At 49.4% G+C, this 15,893-nt stretch overlaps 2 protein-coding genes across 2 annotated transcripts in view; both read right to left on the reverse strand.

Moving 5' to 3' along the window:
- The window catches only part of LOC142083840 (TGF-beta receptor type-2-like), a 33,902-nt gene extending 18,419 nt beyond the window's left edge, over window positions 1-15,483 (reverse strand). The window contains exon 1 of the mRNA XM_075153886.1: window positions 15,432-15,483. Within this exon, the coding sequence (XP_075009987.1) occupies window positions 15,432-15,483 (52 nt within the window). The remainder of the gene's footprint in view (window positions 1-15,431) is intronic.
- Window positions 1-15,893, reverse strand: part of PARP9 (poly(ADP-ribose) polymerase family member 9) — a 542,373-nt gene that overhangs the window by 180,409 nt on the left and 346,071 nt on the right. The gene's annotated exons all lie outside the window — the stretch shown is intronic.

Below are 15,893 nucleotides of genomic sequence, written 5' to 3' on the forward strand. Positions count from 1 at the left end.
TCTCTACCAATGCAGCCCCAGAGAGCAGGTAGGTCATCCACCACCTTGCTTCAGCTCCAGCTTTCTGCACGCTGCAGTCCCCAAGGAGGGTGAATCGCTAAGGAGCAAGCCTGGGGTGCACAGAGGTGGAGGCACGCTGCCTTTGTTACAGGGAAGGAGAAAGCGCTTCGTAGCCGAAGCGATGGCATGTGCGTGCCATACATTTTCACTGCTGGGCAGAATAAGCAGTTTTAGTTCTCAGATATTCTCTCTGGCGTGCTGTCTTGTGACAACTAAATACCAGATGGGCTTAAGGAAAAGTGCTTGATGTGAGATGCTAAGGCACTTGCACCCCTCCAGCTCTCCCCCTCCCAAGGTGGAAGGAGACCTTCCACAATTTAAGGGCAATTTACCCTTAAATTGCTTTTATTTTTTAAGGACAAAGAAAAATTGATCATTTTTAGGTCATAAATGTTTTACACTGAGGTCTACCCCCTCTTCTCTGTGTATCCCTAAGCACCCCAGGGCGGAGCTGATGCTAACTCAGCCATTGCAGAGGGCTTCCCAGCCTGCCGTTACTGCAGCAGCTCTGGGAGCTCTCCGCATCACCTTTTCCATGCAGGTCAACCAACCTTAATCCCCAGGCTTTGCGTTCAGAGAGACGAAGGGCTGGGAGATTACCTGCCGTGCTGTGCGGCTTTCTCTAACCAGCAGCACGCTTAAATGCAGGATTGGGGAGCACCTGTATCTCAACCCTGCAGCCACGTTGCTCCTGGAAACCCGCGGGTGGGTGCCCTGATGGAAACCCAGCCTGCGCTGAGACCCGCTTTCCCACCTGGGTGAGCCCGGGCTCAGCGGCGAGTCCTTCATCCGCCGCCGAGTTCGGGATTAGGCTTCGCCTTGGGCTTTCATCCATGGCTAACGACATGACTACACAGTAACTGAGCCTCTCATAAAATTATTACGAGAACAAACAAATTCCTTCCCTATTATATACAGTACTTGTTTTTAAGATTAAAACAACGGCAGGGCTGATGGGCTCCACTCTCTCGCTGACCCACATGAGAACACCAGGACCTTGGTGTTCTCCATTGGCAGGTTACTCCTGACCTGCTTCCTCCATAAAGCAACCATCAGTGCCACGGATGGGCTACATCACGGTCATTCCTATGTGCCTGATTTCCAGGAGATCCTACGCAGGGTGAGAAGCCCCCATTGCAATTGTCCAGGGTGAGCTGTGTAACAGAGGTCCAGATTTCCTGCAGTCAGCTCCGGCTTGAGCTAGATCTGTCGGAAAGCGCCCGGTCTCGCTGCGGCATCCCGCAGTGCTGCAGGATCTCCCCAGAACCAGACCTCAAGCTGTTGTACTTTTATTTTGGATGGAGCTTGGCTTCCTCCAGCTCAGTTTTGTTCTCCAGTGATGGGATCTGGTACTACTTTCTGCTGCTGAACCGAAGAGCTTTTTAATATCGGGCCGCTGTCCTCCATCCATGTGTTTTACAAACACTGTATCTTCATCTTCGTAGGAGAGGTAGGACAGACCAAACGGAGCTGAAAAAACTTATTATCCCATTTTTTGCCCCTGCGAGGCACAAGCCCCCAGCTCCTGCAGGAAACCCAGCAGCGCTCACGCTGCATTTGGTTCAGAGGACCAGGCGCTGCCCTCAGGTATGTGGTCCCACATCGTCCTGCATAATAAATACTGTACTTGGCAGAGTACAGTATGGAGCAAGGAATGAGCCAGTAAAGTTTCCTGGTGAATAAAAAAGGACTGATTTTGATTGTGTTAGACATCAGTGTTTCCCGGTGCCAGAAAGACATGCAGTATACATTTCTGGTTTGCTTGGACCTTCTTCAAACAGGCTGGTAACTGACTTATTCCACCACTTATTTTTCCTTTGTGAAAATATCCCTTTAAATTAAGTGTTTAGCAAGTACTGCTTAGTCCCATTACAAAGTAAATTGGGTATGGATCGTACCAGCAGACCTCTCCAATCTCTTTCAGATGCTTAAATTACATCATGATCTAACTTCACCCCAGGGAGAGACGAGCTCTGCAGAATATTGTCCGTCCTTCTGCTTTGGTAATCTCCGGTATTTCTTGGGTACCTTTCGCAAGTTGTCTACGCGTCGGTGCAATGACTCCGCTTCTGGGACGTTTCATACAGAGGTACCCCGGGGTCATGCCCCAACAAAGGTGGCACCGTCCGGGCGAGCTGGATGCCCGGTGCTCGGTGGGGAGGACTTGACCGGAGCGGTTTCTCTTTGATTTTGGTCAGTTGATGTCCGTGCCTGTGGGCCAGGACAGGGGGAGCGTGCCCAACCCCACGCTGCGCCGCCGCTCGTCTCCTCCATCCACCGCAACGTCCCATCTTGCTCATGCCCGAGGCACTGAAATTAGGTAACGCCAGGGACCCTTCTCCTCCACCCGCAGCAAGATCCTTCCCCTCCAGGAGGTCTCAAGTTTCCTGCCCCAGATTTCACTTTCTGTCCCCCAAAGCTGGCCCTTGTTTGTCCCGGAGGTCTGGGTGCTGGTGCGGGGTCCGACCGGTGCCCACCACCGGCGCGGGCTGGCAGGGAGCGGGCGTGCTGCCGCAGGACGGCTGGGCTGGCGGGGACGCCTGCGACGGGAGGGCTGCACGGGCAATTATCTGCCATATTGTGCTCTCGCTTGTGTTTAAAAACAACAACAGCTCAACTGACTCATAGATCCTACGGCCTCTGAGTCATTTTTTATTTCTGGATTTCACTGCTCTGCCCTTTGCAACGAAGAGAGTCGCATGTGCGCGCGCACACACACACATCAAGTTCACATTTGTTTTTCCCCTATAAAAACAAAACGATTTCCATACCATTAATGAAACAGAAATGATCTGACTTCGCGTACCCTGGCTTTTATTTTCCATTGTATAAACTCTGCAGATGAAATAATGATGGTTGTAAAGTAAACCTCTCTTCTTTTTTTTTTTTCCTTTCCCTTTCCAGGCAGCCTCTTTTCGAAATAGCAATAGGGAGTCACTTACAGACTTGGCTTGTGCTGAGCCTGTAGTAATTAACCCCTTCGTCCCCAGCTTTTCCTCTGTCGGTGTTTAACCACAGCGCGGGTGAAGGCGGCAGCAGCTCTCCCCTGGGACTAGAAGCAAAGCAGGGGAGCAGAGCAGGCAGGGAAACGCGGGAAAGGAGAAGAGTTGGTCCGTGCAAAGCAGTGGAGGGTGCTTGGGGTGATGCATCCACGGTTGGACAGCTTTCCTGGGAGAGCCGGGGCACCGGCACCGCGGAGCCGGAGGTACCTGCACTCTGCATGCACACCCCATTTTTTTGGGTGCAAGTCAGCACCACCATTTTGTGCTTAGCCTGGCAGCCCCGTCCTGGGTCATCTCCCTTTCTTCTCGCTCCCTGGGTCATCTCAGCGCAATGTCCTCTCTCCTTCACACCGCCACTGCGGAAATAATCTGCGGTAAATAATTTAATCACCAAATCTTGCTCTTGCTGTTTATGACTTTACGAGGAAAATTAATAGGGTGAAGTAACACCTTACACGAGCAGCAGATACAGCTGGAGCTGGGCGCGCGAGCACGTGCCTGCCTCGCCCTGCGGGACGGGGTGAGCTGCCCTCCCCGCGGGGGTGTGAGCTCTGCTTTTCGATATACCCTTCCCATTACACACGGTCTGCCCGGGCAATCTGTCTTTCTTCAAGGCTTATAAGCATGCCACAAGCATTTTTCCTAATCGCATCTATCACGCAGCGGCACGGCCCTGCATCCCCCCAGCATCGGTTTAGATGCTTCGCTGATGCCTGGCCCGGGCGGGTTAGTGACACCGGCTGAGATACTGTTACGCTTCCCAGACTGGGTGATGTGTTTTATATTATTTCTCTTGGATTTATTAAGCATTATGTAACCGGCTAACCAATCCCGCATGCGACGCAATCGCGGCTGATTTCATGTCAGTGGAAAGTAAACAAAAAAAATGTTCTGAAGTGGCTGAACTGAAATTCATTTCCACATGCAAAGCAATTCCTGGAGGATCTGCCCCGTCTCCAGGCGGCTACTTTGCATCCAGGCTCTCATGCAACCCATTAGAAAAGAGTTATGGAAAAATTACATGTTGTACACGACAGGGCGTTATAAGCAAATCCTCTCTGCTTACTCTGCATGAAATGATTAAGATAAAGTTTATTTTACTTAATTATTTTTAAGTATCTTTGCGGAATTCTGCTGCTCCTTGAAACGTGTTACGCTGGCATATCGTTTCTCTTTTAGCTGGAGAATTCCTTCAAATGTGAAAGTTACTCACCGAAGAAAGTTTGGCATTAAAGTTTGAAAAAACAAAGCAAGCCAGCCCTGCGGGCCTGAGGTGCCGAAGCCCAGCAGGACCCGGCCCCACGTGACGGGGAGGACGTTCTGCTCTTGCTCAGGTTTGGAAGGACTATAAGTACCAGGTGAGGCAAAAGCTATACCCCCATTAGACTCTGAACTCAGGCTCTTTCGGGAGCACTCTTCTTTCTGGTGTTACGGACAACGTCCTTCCCAGTAACACCAGCTTGCACCCTGAGACGTTATGCTGAGGATGGAGGAAGACGGACTGGGTAAAACACAGACCTAGTGGTCCTGTCCCATTTTGTTCGTTTTTCTCAGTGTCTTTTTGAGACATTGCTGAATGTTTTAATGTTGTATTTCTGAATCCATTTCACTGATGCACTTAACCTTCACCGAAACATCAATGAAGTCGGTGGCTGGGGGACGCCCGGTTGCACGTTATTTGCGTTATTTTTCAGTAAGCCCCTATGGCACCCAAGCACCTGCTTCACCCGGGCAGGTAACTGCGTCCAAGTTAAGCTGAACTGCTGAATCAGGCCTGGCTGGGCTGATGGATCACGTAACAGCGTTTGCCACTTGCCGGGCTGCAATTTGAACACAACGCTGGCACCAAGCCGTGACCCCAGGGGCAGATGATGGGTTGTGAAGGAGCAGGACAGGACAGCCCTAAAGGCGATGCTGGTGAGCAAGTTCACAGCTCCATGTGGGTGTCACCACTGCACCCAGCCTTGTGCCGACTCACTAGATGAGCAAAGTTGTCCTAAAACCAGGAGGGAACCCACAAGTTAAGGGTTTGTCCACCATTCTGGAGGCTCACGTATCCCCTCAGGCGATGAGCGGGGATGGGGTCTGCAGTACTTGATGCCCCACAGCCCTCATTGAAAAGGTGGCCTGAGGCAGGGTTGGAGGTTAGCGCAGGAGTCCCTCAACTCGCACAGGACAGCAGCTTAACACAGGGTTTTTTCACTCCCTAAGTGCCAAATGTGTGCTGGCTGTTGCAGGTTGCTGTGTAATTACGGCCGGTACCTCCAGAGCCGTTACCACGCCAGGCAAAAACGGCCCTGGCAGACAAAAGCAGTTGTGAGTTTGCCCGGTAATAACTGTACTTATCCCATTAAGCATTCGGCAGCCGCTAGTTAAGTACTGGGCTATGAAAGTCAAATGCGAGGAGCTACGATGCAAACAAAGGCTTACGGCCATCCTGTGTCTGAAGGTGCAACACAAGATCTCAGCTGGCAACAAATACCTTTCATTGCACCTATTGCCCCTATTCCTTTCTCTTTCATATCTTTTGCTGTCTTTCCCACCCATGCGTAGCATTGGAAAAGCCCTGAGAGAGCAAGCTAAGCTGGCAGTGCAGCCTGAACAACAAGTTTGGGGTCTGGGAGGGGAAACCCCCCCACAGCTGGGGTCAACCCAAGGGAAAACCATATATACACCCAGACCCGTGTGGTTACCTCCACCAGCACCACACCACGGCCCCACCAGCCCAGACGGCACGTGAGGGGAACATGCCATTTCTCCCGGCAGATGGAAAGCACGAGGAATTTATTCAAGGAATGAGGAGGGGGAAAACTGCTGAGGACAACGTTCATAAGCAATGTTAGCAGCTCTGCCGGTGCCTCTGCTTATCTGGGGCTTTGTAGGGTAAAGCAATGCATTAGTGTGTGCCATGGCGCCGTGTCTCTAGGCTGCTGGTGGGGTTTGCAGAGGGCTAAGCTAGCACGTCCCCCATAGAAAGTGCCTTCTGGTGAATGGGGATTCGCACGCCACATTTGCAGAGGGCTCTGACATTTCAGCCCTTTGAAGAGCACTTTGCAGTGATCCGGTTTTGACTAAATCCTGGTTTTAAAAATGAGTCCCTTCTTCCCACCTCCCACACTGCCTGGGAGAAGGAGTCACAGCCTGGCCACGCACGGGTGGTTTGAGCTCATCTTGTCACAAGTCGTTGCAGAAATTGCTGAGGATTTAACTGCACTTGCAGGTCAGGTCTGGGAGCTGAACGGCAGAAGGTAAGAGTCAACTGACTCCATAACGCTGTTGCCATCATTTTTGTTGGTCTTGTTTCTCCAGAGCCATCAACAGTGCGTCCTATATCTGGTTTATTTAACTGCAGCTTCTGCATCTCATTCTCAGGAAGACCCAGCAGAGACAAGTCCCTCTCTCTACATAGAAGAAGCAGCAGCAATCAACATAACGGCAAAAGCAAGCGAGCTGCAAGTCGGCTGCAGACTGCAATCCAAGTCAAACTACTGCACAGCAGGTTTTTTTTTTACTATTATCATCATATTATAACTCTGGAATTCAGTTTTATGTATATTTTTCGGGCTCTGCAGGAATCCTGGATCTCCGTGAATAGATGGAAGTGAAATTTAAAGATATTGTCCAAATAGGTAAACATGTCAGAAACATTATCTGGGTCACATTTGGGCAACAGGGTTCGCTCTGTTTTCAGTGCAAATGGTTTACTGATGATTTAGATGAACTTCCTGAGGAGTGTTTGAAATTCCTGGCACACGTTCGATTTACCATCTGCTAGAAGGACTTTGATAAGCCCACAAAGAGACATTAGACTGAAGCTGCTCTTCATATCCTGGGTGGACTCTTCATGATTGACTAGTTTGTATTTTTTTGCGTTTGTATGATTTTGCTTCCCGAGGAGAAGCAAGGCTTGCAAGGGACTGCGCGAGGAGCTGCCGGGGCAGAGATGCTCTGTTAATGCTCCGTCAATGTGCTGTCATCAACTTGTTCCAGCACTGCCTGTTCTTTATGTCTGTTAAAATTATTACGTAGAGTCGAGTTTTGCCCTCATTTAGACAGGATCTAACAGTAATTAAGTAATTTGTGCTGTCAGAGGGAACTAGAACTTGAGGCTAGCCTGGATTACAGGCGCTAAAAACTTTCTCACTTTTCCTAAAGCGTCCCACATTTAGCGTGTAAATAGATGGTGTGTTCTTCTCTTTCATTTCTTTCTTGATCTCTTAAAAAAAAATCTTTTTAGGAGCTTGTGTTGTAACCTACCAAAAAGCACTGCCCCATAGGGTTGAATTCAACTTGAATATTTTTCATTTTTCTAAAACAGAAGAGAGCTATGGCAGGAGGGCAGAGGGAGCAGGTTTTGGGAAAGGAATTTTTGCAGGAATGGGACCAAGACTCCTGTTGACTAGGGGCCTGAAGTGCTTTTTCTCCGCACATGAAAGTAACAGGAGCTTGCGTGTCTGCACGAAGCCTCTCCAGAGACCCCTCTTGCAGGAGAAGGAGAGGGTTCCCGCAAGTCCCGGCCCCTCGGCAGAGCTGCAGCACAGCTCCAGGGAGCCCTCCAGGCTGGAGGGGACAAGGTGCAGGGGGCGAAGCTGCTCCTCCAGCATGGAGGGACGGGCAAAGAGGGGGAATGTTCTCCGTTCAGCATCTCCTGCTCTGAGTTCTCCTCCTTTTGCAGTAGCGCATTGCCTTTTCAACTCGGCGTCCTGCCCCACGATACCTCCTGAAACATGCTGTGGTCTGAACATTGCTGAGCAGTGCTTCTGCCCAGGAGCTGCCTCCCCAGCCGCAGCCTCTTGCAGAGGCAATAGCCCCGGCGAGGGTGAAAGAAAACCTTGTGCCGCTTGTGCCGCTCTTTTACAAACAGGTGAGCACGGGGCAAATATACAAAATGAGAGTAAACGTGTGCTGGGGAGATCTCACCCCAAGCAAGTATCCTGTGCCTCTGGTGGGAACGTCTGCGACCATTTTCTACCACCACCGAGTGCCTTTTGACATATTAAAGACATGGCGGGAACTGAGCTCCCAGGGGATCCATTGGTCTTATTTCTGTGGACGCTTGTACCCGGGGTCTATTTGAAGAAGGATGATTCATTCAACTGCTCGTTGCTTATGGCTCTGTGTGTCACTTCCTATTGTAGGAAGAAGGGTCTTGTTTGCTATCGTGGACTGGTTGGGGCTAATTTTGGGATAGATCTAGCGTGGAAAAAATGCTTTACCCAGCAAGACAGCGGCTGATTCAGTTTCTTCCACGCTGGATGCTGGTGTTCAGAGTCTCCCAGGCAGGAGGTTTTATCAAGCAACATCAGACAGATGTTCCTCATCTGTCTTGGCTGGTGACCGCTCTGTCAAACACTTGTCAGGGGACACGGGCATTCATTCTGTGCAGGTGGCATTTTATTAAATGATCCACCTGAAAACAGCAATGGATCTTTTAAAAGAAATACCTATACTTGTAATAGTTGTAAAGACCCCAGAAGGACTTGTAGTCACAGCACTCCCAAGAAGCATTCCCGGGAAGGGGTCTGAGTTCCTGATTTTGCAGGAAAAGAAAAGAAATTCTTCTCTGGATTTCCAGTGCCAGGCACGGTATGAATTCACATTGGCAGTATCATCTTTCTGACGGGGTGTGCGGTGCGCCGAGGCAACGCCGGACACAGTCAAGCTGTCTGGTTTGGGATGGCTGAAGTGAGAAGGGATCGCTATCAAATCTTAGGGTTTTGCATTGCTGATCGAAGGAAAAGGCCCCTCTTACTGGTGTAACAACCAGCGGGCCAGGAACTTCAGCAGAGGTCTCTTCTCTTCCCAGAAGCAAAGATATAAGAAAAGTGCGTTGTTCCCAGAGGGAGCATGTTCACAGGGGTGTTGGGAGAACTGAAAAGATTAGGAGATGCTCAGTTATTGGGGCAAGGAGATGCCTTATCAATGATCGGATCACGTCACTTCAGGGGACTGCGTCAGGGCTCAGCCCCGCCTGGACCCTGGACCAGGGCAGTAAGGCAGCCCTGTCCGCTGACCGCCATGCTTGCTGGCACCAGCTCACCAGCACTGCTTCCCATGCAGGGCATGTATTAGGGTGTGACGGTCCCGGAGGCACGGACTCTCCAGCTCCCAGGCCTGGTCAGAGGACTTGCCATCAGATGTTGCAAGGGGAGGACAACAGCTCTTTGCAGGCTGAGTGAAGGCGGGCAGGCGTTTCCTTCAGACACCTTCAGGCCTCATCAGCACTGGCTCTGGAGCCGGGGTGGAAGCTGCTGGGGATGGCTTTCTTTGGACCTCTGCTTACCTAGAAGAGCTGGAGTTTTGGACCTGGTGGAGAGTAAACGACATGGAGCTAAAGGGAACATCTCCATCCACAGCACGGCAAAGATGAGAGGTCTTGCCACAGGCCAGGCAGAGCATGTCCAGTACGAAGCTGCTTCAACCACTTCCAGAGTCATGGCCAAGGCGTGGGTTGAACTGGAGCATGGGACTCTGCAAAGTGACAGCCAGCAGCTGCCACCACCGGAGCCGCACATCAGCTCCCCGTTCCCGCTTGCTCCTGCTGATAGCTGCAAATTGCACAGCAGAAATGTTGAAAACAACTTTTTTCTTTAATTATTATTATTTTAATCCTGAGTCCAGCTGTAAGTAATCCCGTCTAGTCAAGGATAACGCTTGGGTTGAGGAATCTCCTCCGAGCTGCTGGAACCCACGTGGGCGACACCCCTGCCCTCCGTCCGGTGCAGACGGGCAGGCTGCGGTGTACAGCCGGACACATTAATTGCCCCAACGCCGAGATGCATTTGCTGTAGTACAAATCAGCTGTGGGTTGTCAGGCGTGTTCCTGGCTTATCAATGGGAAGCAAAACACTGCAGTGGAACAGCTCCATGAAAGGGTAAGTCCTGGAGTGGCGTAACTGGTGGGAGCACGGGCTGCAGAGGGGATTGCACGATAAGCAGGCTTTCCCACTTCTCCTAAAAGCTTGACAGCTACCAGCAGCTGGCAGGAGAGTTTCAGCGCTACAAGGGCTGTAACAAAAAGATGACCAACCGACTCAGAAGAAATACGACTCTGATGGACCTTACAGATCCTTTCCGGAGGCAGGATCACAACGGTAGTCTCTGAATTGAGGGATGTGCATGCGAGCAGGACCAAGACAGGTTTCAGCCACCCCTTCATTTCCCCCTGAAGGTCACTAAGGAAATGTTATCCTACAGTTGGGGTCCAGCACGGAGATAATGTAGCTGTAATCCACAGGTTTGATAAGGCAGGCAGCCATCAGCGGTGTTATCTCCCCTCTACATGGAGGCCCCTTCCAGCGCGAGGCTTTCACTTGGCACGCAGCGCTAAACACTGGATGTGAAAAGAGCAAAGTGTGTGGGAGCTGCTGATTTTGTCTCCTTGGTGGGACTGTTTTTTTTTTAATAAAAAGATCAGATGTTGCGCTTCCTTGAAAACACGACAATCTATGGGAGAGTTCATTAGTTTATGGCAAGTTGCAATACTGTGGAGCCCGGCTGAAAGCAAATGTTATTGCAAAGAGTTATCACTAAGGGGAGAGGAAAATAATGTCCCAAGGAAATAAACTCAACAGAGCAAAACATGGAACAATATAAAGCTGTGGAGGACAGGCAGTAGAGTTTAATACGTTCTCAGAATAAAAGCCCCCAGTCACCTGTTTTTAATGCCAATGTTTGCTTTCTGCATATTCAGTGAATACGTGGGATACATCTGTTCGGGGATCCAGCTCTAATGGGAGTAAGAAGTATCATGATTGCAGCTGGCTGAACTTTTTTACTAGCAGTACACAAAAATGTCTTTGTGACCATCATTAAATAGCGATAACAGCAATAAAACACCAGTAAAAATCAGCTTTGGTTTTTGTTTTTAGAAAACGGTGTGTTTTAATTTCAAGTTCCATGGAATTATATTTCAAAAAGGACTTTCCTCCACAAAGCCTCCCACTAAAATACGGATTTGAGCAGCTTTAATGACGACCAGCCTGTCTCAAGTCTGAGCAAAGCTGGAGATGCAAGGGGAGAGGAAATGCCCGCTTTCATAAATCTGCCATAGCTGTACACTGCCAGCTTTCTTAGCCTGCAGTTAGTCTGACTCACACCAAGGGCTGAAACTGTAGTATCAGGTTTGGAGACGTGTAAAGGTGAATTCAAAATAATCCATCACTTGCCTTGCTGAGTCTCATGCCACTTGCAACACTGCAGAGGACTTCGGTTTTGCATTGTCAGGGTTTTTCTTGTGGTTTCCCCTTTTATTTCCTAACTGGAGAATTTGTTGCAACTTTGTTCTTATTTAGCTTCATGGTAGGATGCACAAGTTTCTCCTTCAGGCGGTGGGATGCTGCGCCTGCTCCCAGCCCAGCTACCTGCACCCAGCCAACATGGGGCCCTTGCAGCCTCTTGGTTAGTTTTGAGGGTGAGAATTTCTTCCTTGGTGTTTTGGCTGTCTTAAAACAACACCAAAGCAAAATATGGTGCCACATGAGAAGGACTGTCATAACCAACCCTGCAGCCACGTGTCCTGGGGCAGGCACCCACCTCCATGTGCTGCGTAGCCTGGGAGAAGAGGTCTGCTCCGCTGCTCCGGCTCAGCCTTGGACCTGCAAAGCCCCTGTCTGCAAATGGATCTGCCTGTGAAACAGAGGGTGACCCTTCCTTCCTCCTCTTCCCTCCCTCGTCCTCTCACCAGCTCAGGTTTCACCCCGTGTTCCTGAGTTTTGTGTGCCTTGGTGTTGGGGTGCGATCCCGATAGCTCCCCTGCCCGAGGAGCGGGTGGCGTTTGGCTGGCAGTACGACCCCTGCTTTTAGCTCTGGTGACCTTAGAAATCAGAGGCTGACTTCTTGAACGAGCTGCCTGAGGAGCCTGGGATAGGTCAGAGATTTCTTGAGCAGATCAAAAGCCAGAGATGTTTTTCTGACAGCCCCGGAGCTGCCTGTCATGATTTATGAATTATATACGCTCTATATGTTTAGCCGAAGAGGCTCTCTGGGGGAACAGGGGCTGGTTTGTGCAAGCAGGAAAGAGCATGTGGCTTCAGAGAGCCACCATCCACCAAGAGATAGCCCCTGGAATGCGCTCCCTGCGGAGCCATCAAAGTGCCTTGAGGGACCCTGGCAAAGGGAGCCCGGGAGACTCACAGCAAAAAATGTCAGGATATTTTAGCAGGCCAGCATTTTAATGGGAGACCGAGTTATGGGGAAGCAGATTCAAACCCCAGGAGCTGGGAGCTCTGGACTCGGGGCAGCAGACCTGCAACCTTCCCTCGTTTCACAAATCCTCTTTCTCTTTCTTTGGAGCTTCAGCAGATCCCACAGGGTTCAGCTCTCCCTTGGTAAGCGCTACGTGCCCCGGCAGATTTTTGAGTTTCATGTCCTCTTTTGGAGGTTGGATGCCCAAAGGCACTCTGCTGGGCTCCTGGGGCTCTTCATGCCCTGAGAGCTGTCATCACACCAGCGACACTTAGCTCACGTTCTTGAGGTTGTCTCAACAGCTCCGAGAGTTGGGGTGCTTTTCTCTCCTCTCCGGGAGACGAGATTTTGCTCAGCCTCATGCTCGCGTGGCCTGACCTGAGCCCTATTCCTGACAGACAGAGCATGAGGGAGACCTTCCCGATTCCGATGCAAAACAGGGCAGGAAAACTCCTGATTATTAATTTTAAGGCCAGAATGCTTCCATGTGCACAACACAGTAATCCCTATATCATGTCCGTAACTTCTAGGTTATAGTCTACCGAGCAGATAGTCTTGAAGCCATTGAAAGCTTTTGAGCAAAAAAACCCCACCACATCCTGACCCTGACTAATTACCTGCTGGAACAACTTTACTGTGCTGTGCCCGGTTTCAGCTTCCAGCGTGTAAATCTTGTTTTTCCTCTGTCCCAGAGAAGAGGAAGCCCTCTGCCAGAAAGCATCTCTCCGGGACCTGGTTATAGGTGATGACTAGCTCACCTCCCAGCCCTCTCCTGGCCAAACTAAAGACACTGAAAGCCTTCAGCCCCCCACACTGTAAGACAGGTTTTCCAATCCTGAATGATCCTTGTATTTTTTTTTGTCCTGGGTAAATCCAGAACTGCGCCAGCTCTCTGCCCTGGAAGGAGTCCCCGCTCCCCTGCGTGGGGGTTTGCGTTAGCAGTGGTGCAACTACAGCTCCTGTCTGCACCTTCTGCTGAGAAAGCCACGTAAAAAGGCTGCCCTCCAGCAGCCGCTGCCACTGGGGAGAAGTTTAAGGGTAGATATTTTGAAGCCTTGCTAGGGCTGGCCAGGGAGAATTAGGGAAATCCAGTAGCTGAAATTTCAGCGGTCTGTCAGACTACGGTCCTTTCCTCCATGGCGTACGGACGAAAGCGGTCAGATGTGCTACCTGATGACCACTCAACCATGTCGGCGCTTAAAGGGATAGAGACAGGCAGCGAGGGGACTCTGCTGCCCCGGTGTAAACTCTTAGGGAGAGCAGCAAAGTCCCTAAAGATGCTCAGCTGGCCTCCAGGGAGTTATTCTGGGATACCTGAGATGCAATCCAGGCCATGTTCTCTATGGCAAGTCTTAAATCTTTGTGCTAAGAGGAGCAACTTTGCTGCTGTCACCAAGCCAGCGCTGTCACTCTTTAAAGAGAGGCTGGGTGAGCGGTGGGATTTGTTGCTTGAAGAATAACTGAACGTGTATTTTCTGTCATTTTGGGGCACTTGCTGTTCCCTTCTCTCTTAATGTCAATGCAAAGTGGGCTCCCAGGGTACTTTTACTGTTTCAGAATGGCTGTATGGTCGATCTTAACACAATATGCAAGGGAAGTGGATGTAGCCCCAGAAAAAATATATCATTGTTGAGCTGAATCAGAGAGAGCAAGCCTTGGCTTATTTTTTTTTCCCCATACGGAGGCAAATTTTGTCATCACATCACTCACGTAACCTTTCAGATGAACTTAGTAATCATGATATGTTTTGGTTTGGCTTCTTTCAGATTAAAACCCTGCCTTTCAGAAAAAGGAAACCATAAGTTAAATAACTCCAAAATTAGGTATTTCTGAAGGATAATTAGTGGTCTTCTTTCTTACCAAAAACAACCCAAGACTGTGCTTTAAATAATACCTTGTAGTAATTCCTTCAGTTCTGTTCCAAATGTGATTAATTTAGCAGGATGTTATCGGTACAGCATCCTACATTTCAAACCACACTTCAGGGTATTATCTACAATAATGAATACTATATATCTTCGCGACTTTTTGAAAAAATCAACCAGTCCTCATGTCCTAAATCCCCCCATTTGGGTCTCTCTGCTTCAACGGTTGCACCAAGGGTTGTATTTGCCTACACACAAATTACCGACCGATCATATTCTTTCATTCCCTATTCCTGTAGATAGGGGGACCCATGTAAAGTGAATGCAGATACAGATCCCTGCCCCCAGTTATTTCATTTGGATGCAAAAATACTGGAATTATAATCCTCCTACTTCATCGCTTTGAGCAAAAAGCAATTTTAGTTGCATTGAAATTTCTACAGCGAGGGGAACGGGTCTGTGTTTGTAAAAGAGGTCACTGTAAAAAGTGCCATTGTCTGTGCAAATATATAAATATATACTATATAGGGATATATGTGTGTATACACATACATAGGCACTGTATACACAGAAAGACACACACACACATACTTAGGAGATGCGTATATAACACTCACTTATATACAAATCTATTCCCTGTTATGAAACAATCACCAAGATATAAACAAGAGAAGTTAAACTACGGATGGGCACGTTTTCAAGTGCTGCTGGAGGGTTTTATCTACAGTATTGAAGAAGTGCTATCAAAACCTAAACAGGGCACTTATTACAAAGAAATCTTTACGTAAGTGCTGGAAAGGTTTGCCGAATAACCAGATGTTGTTGCAAAGACACTTCTCCTCCCCCTCTCCCCACTTCTTTCTTTCTTTAATAGTTCGATTAATTCTCTGCATAAACCGGGGCAGATAAAAGTTCTAAGCTGGAAACTTCACCACATCTGGACACTGTTGAAGCCAGATCATTCAGCAGTGCACTTCAGTTGCTTTTAATCTCCCTCAATAAAATAAAAACTTCCAACAAGTAATGCTGACCTATATATATTTTTGCACTGTAAACACTGACATCTGCGAGCTGCTCCAAGCGAGCACGCAGCGCTTTCCACCAAGGCAAACGCTCGCCCTTCGCCGTAAGAGAAATACAAGGCTGATGCAGCCGTAGCAGTGTATTCTACTAAATTCTCAGCTATTTCCAATCCTCCGGCTAATTGCTGTCAGGGGAGAAATCAAAGATAAGCTATTTTGCTGGAGGAAGGAAAAATAAACGACTGCTCGGAGTATGTTGCTTAGCGTTGTCTAACCAGAAACATTTTTCTACTCACAGAAGGAGAGCAGCAGTAAGGAAAGCAGACCCGGTCTCCTCCAGTAACCCATTTTCTGGATCCCGCCAGCGACCAGAAGCCCGGCTTCACGGCGTTGACCAATTCATCTTCCCTCGGTGCAGCCAGTCTCCCGCATTTCTGCTGTCAAGCCCGGAGCCCCGAGTTTGCGAGGCTCCGGCTGGGCTTGCCGGGAAGGCGGATCCAGCCGCTAAAGCCCAGCTGTGTGTGGGGTCCGCCCAGGAACTGCAGTTTATGAACAAACTAAGCCTGACTCTCCTCTCGAAATATATACAAATATGGGAGGGGGAGCCGGGGGAAGAAGCCTGGCTCCAAGAAAAAGAGTTTGATTTTTTTTTCCGATGACAACGCGGAGCTGCTCCCGGCTCCGTACGGCCCAAGGATCTTTGAAGGGGACCTGGTGTCTACTGCATGCATCTAATCAAAAAGGCATGGGTAATCCTG

Source organism: Calonectris borealis, chromosome 6 (genome assembly GCF_964195595.1).
Source record: "Calonectris borealis chromosome 6, bCalBor7.hap1.2, whole genome shotgun sequence".
Classification (NCBI taxonomy): Eukaryota; Metazoa; Chordata; class Aves; order Procellariiformes; family Procellariidae; genus Calonectris; species Calonectris borealis.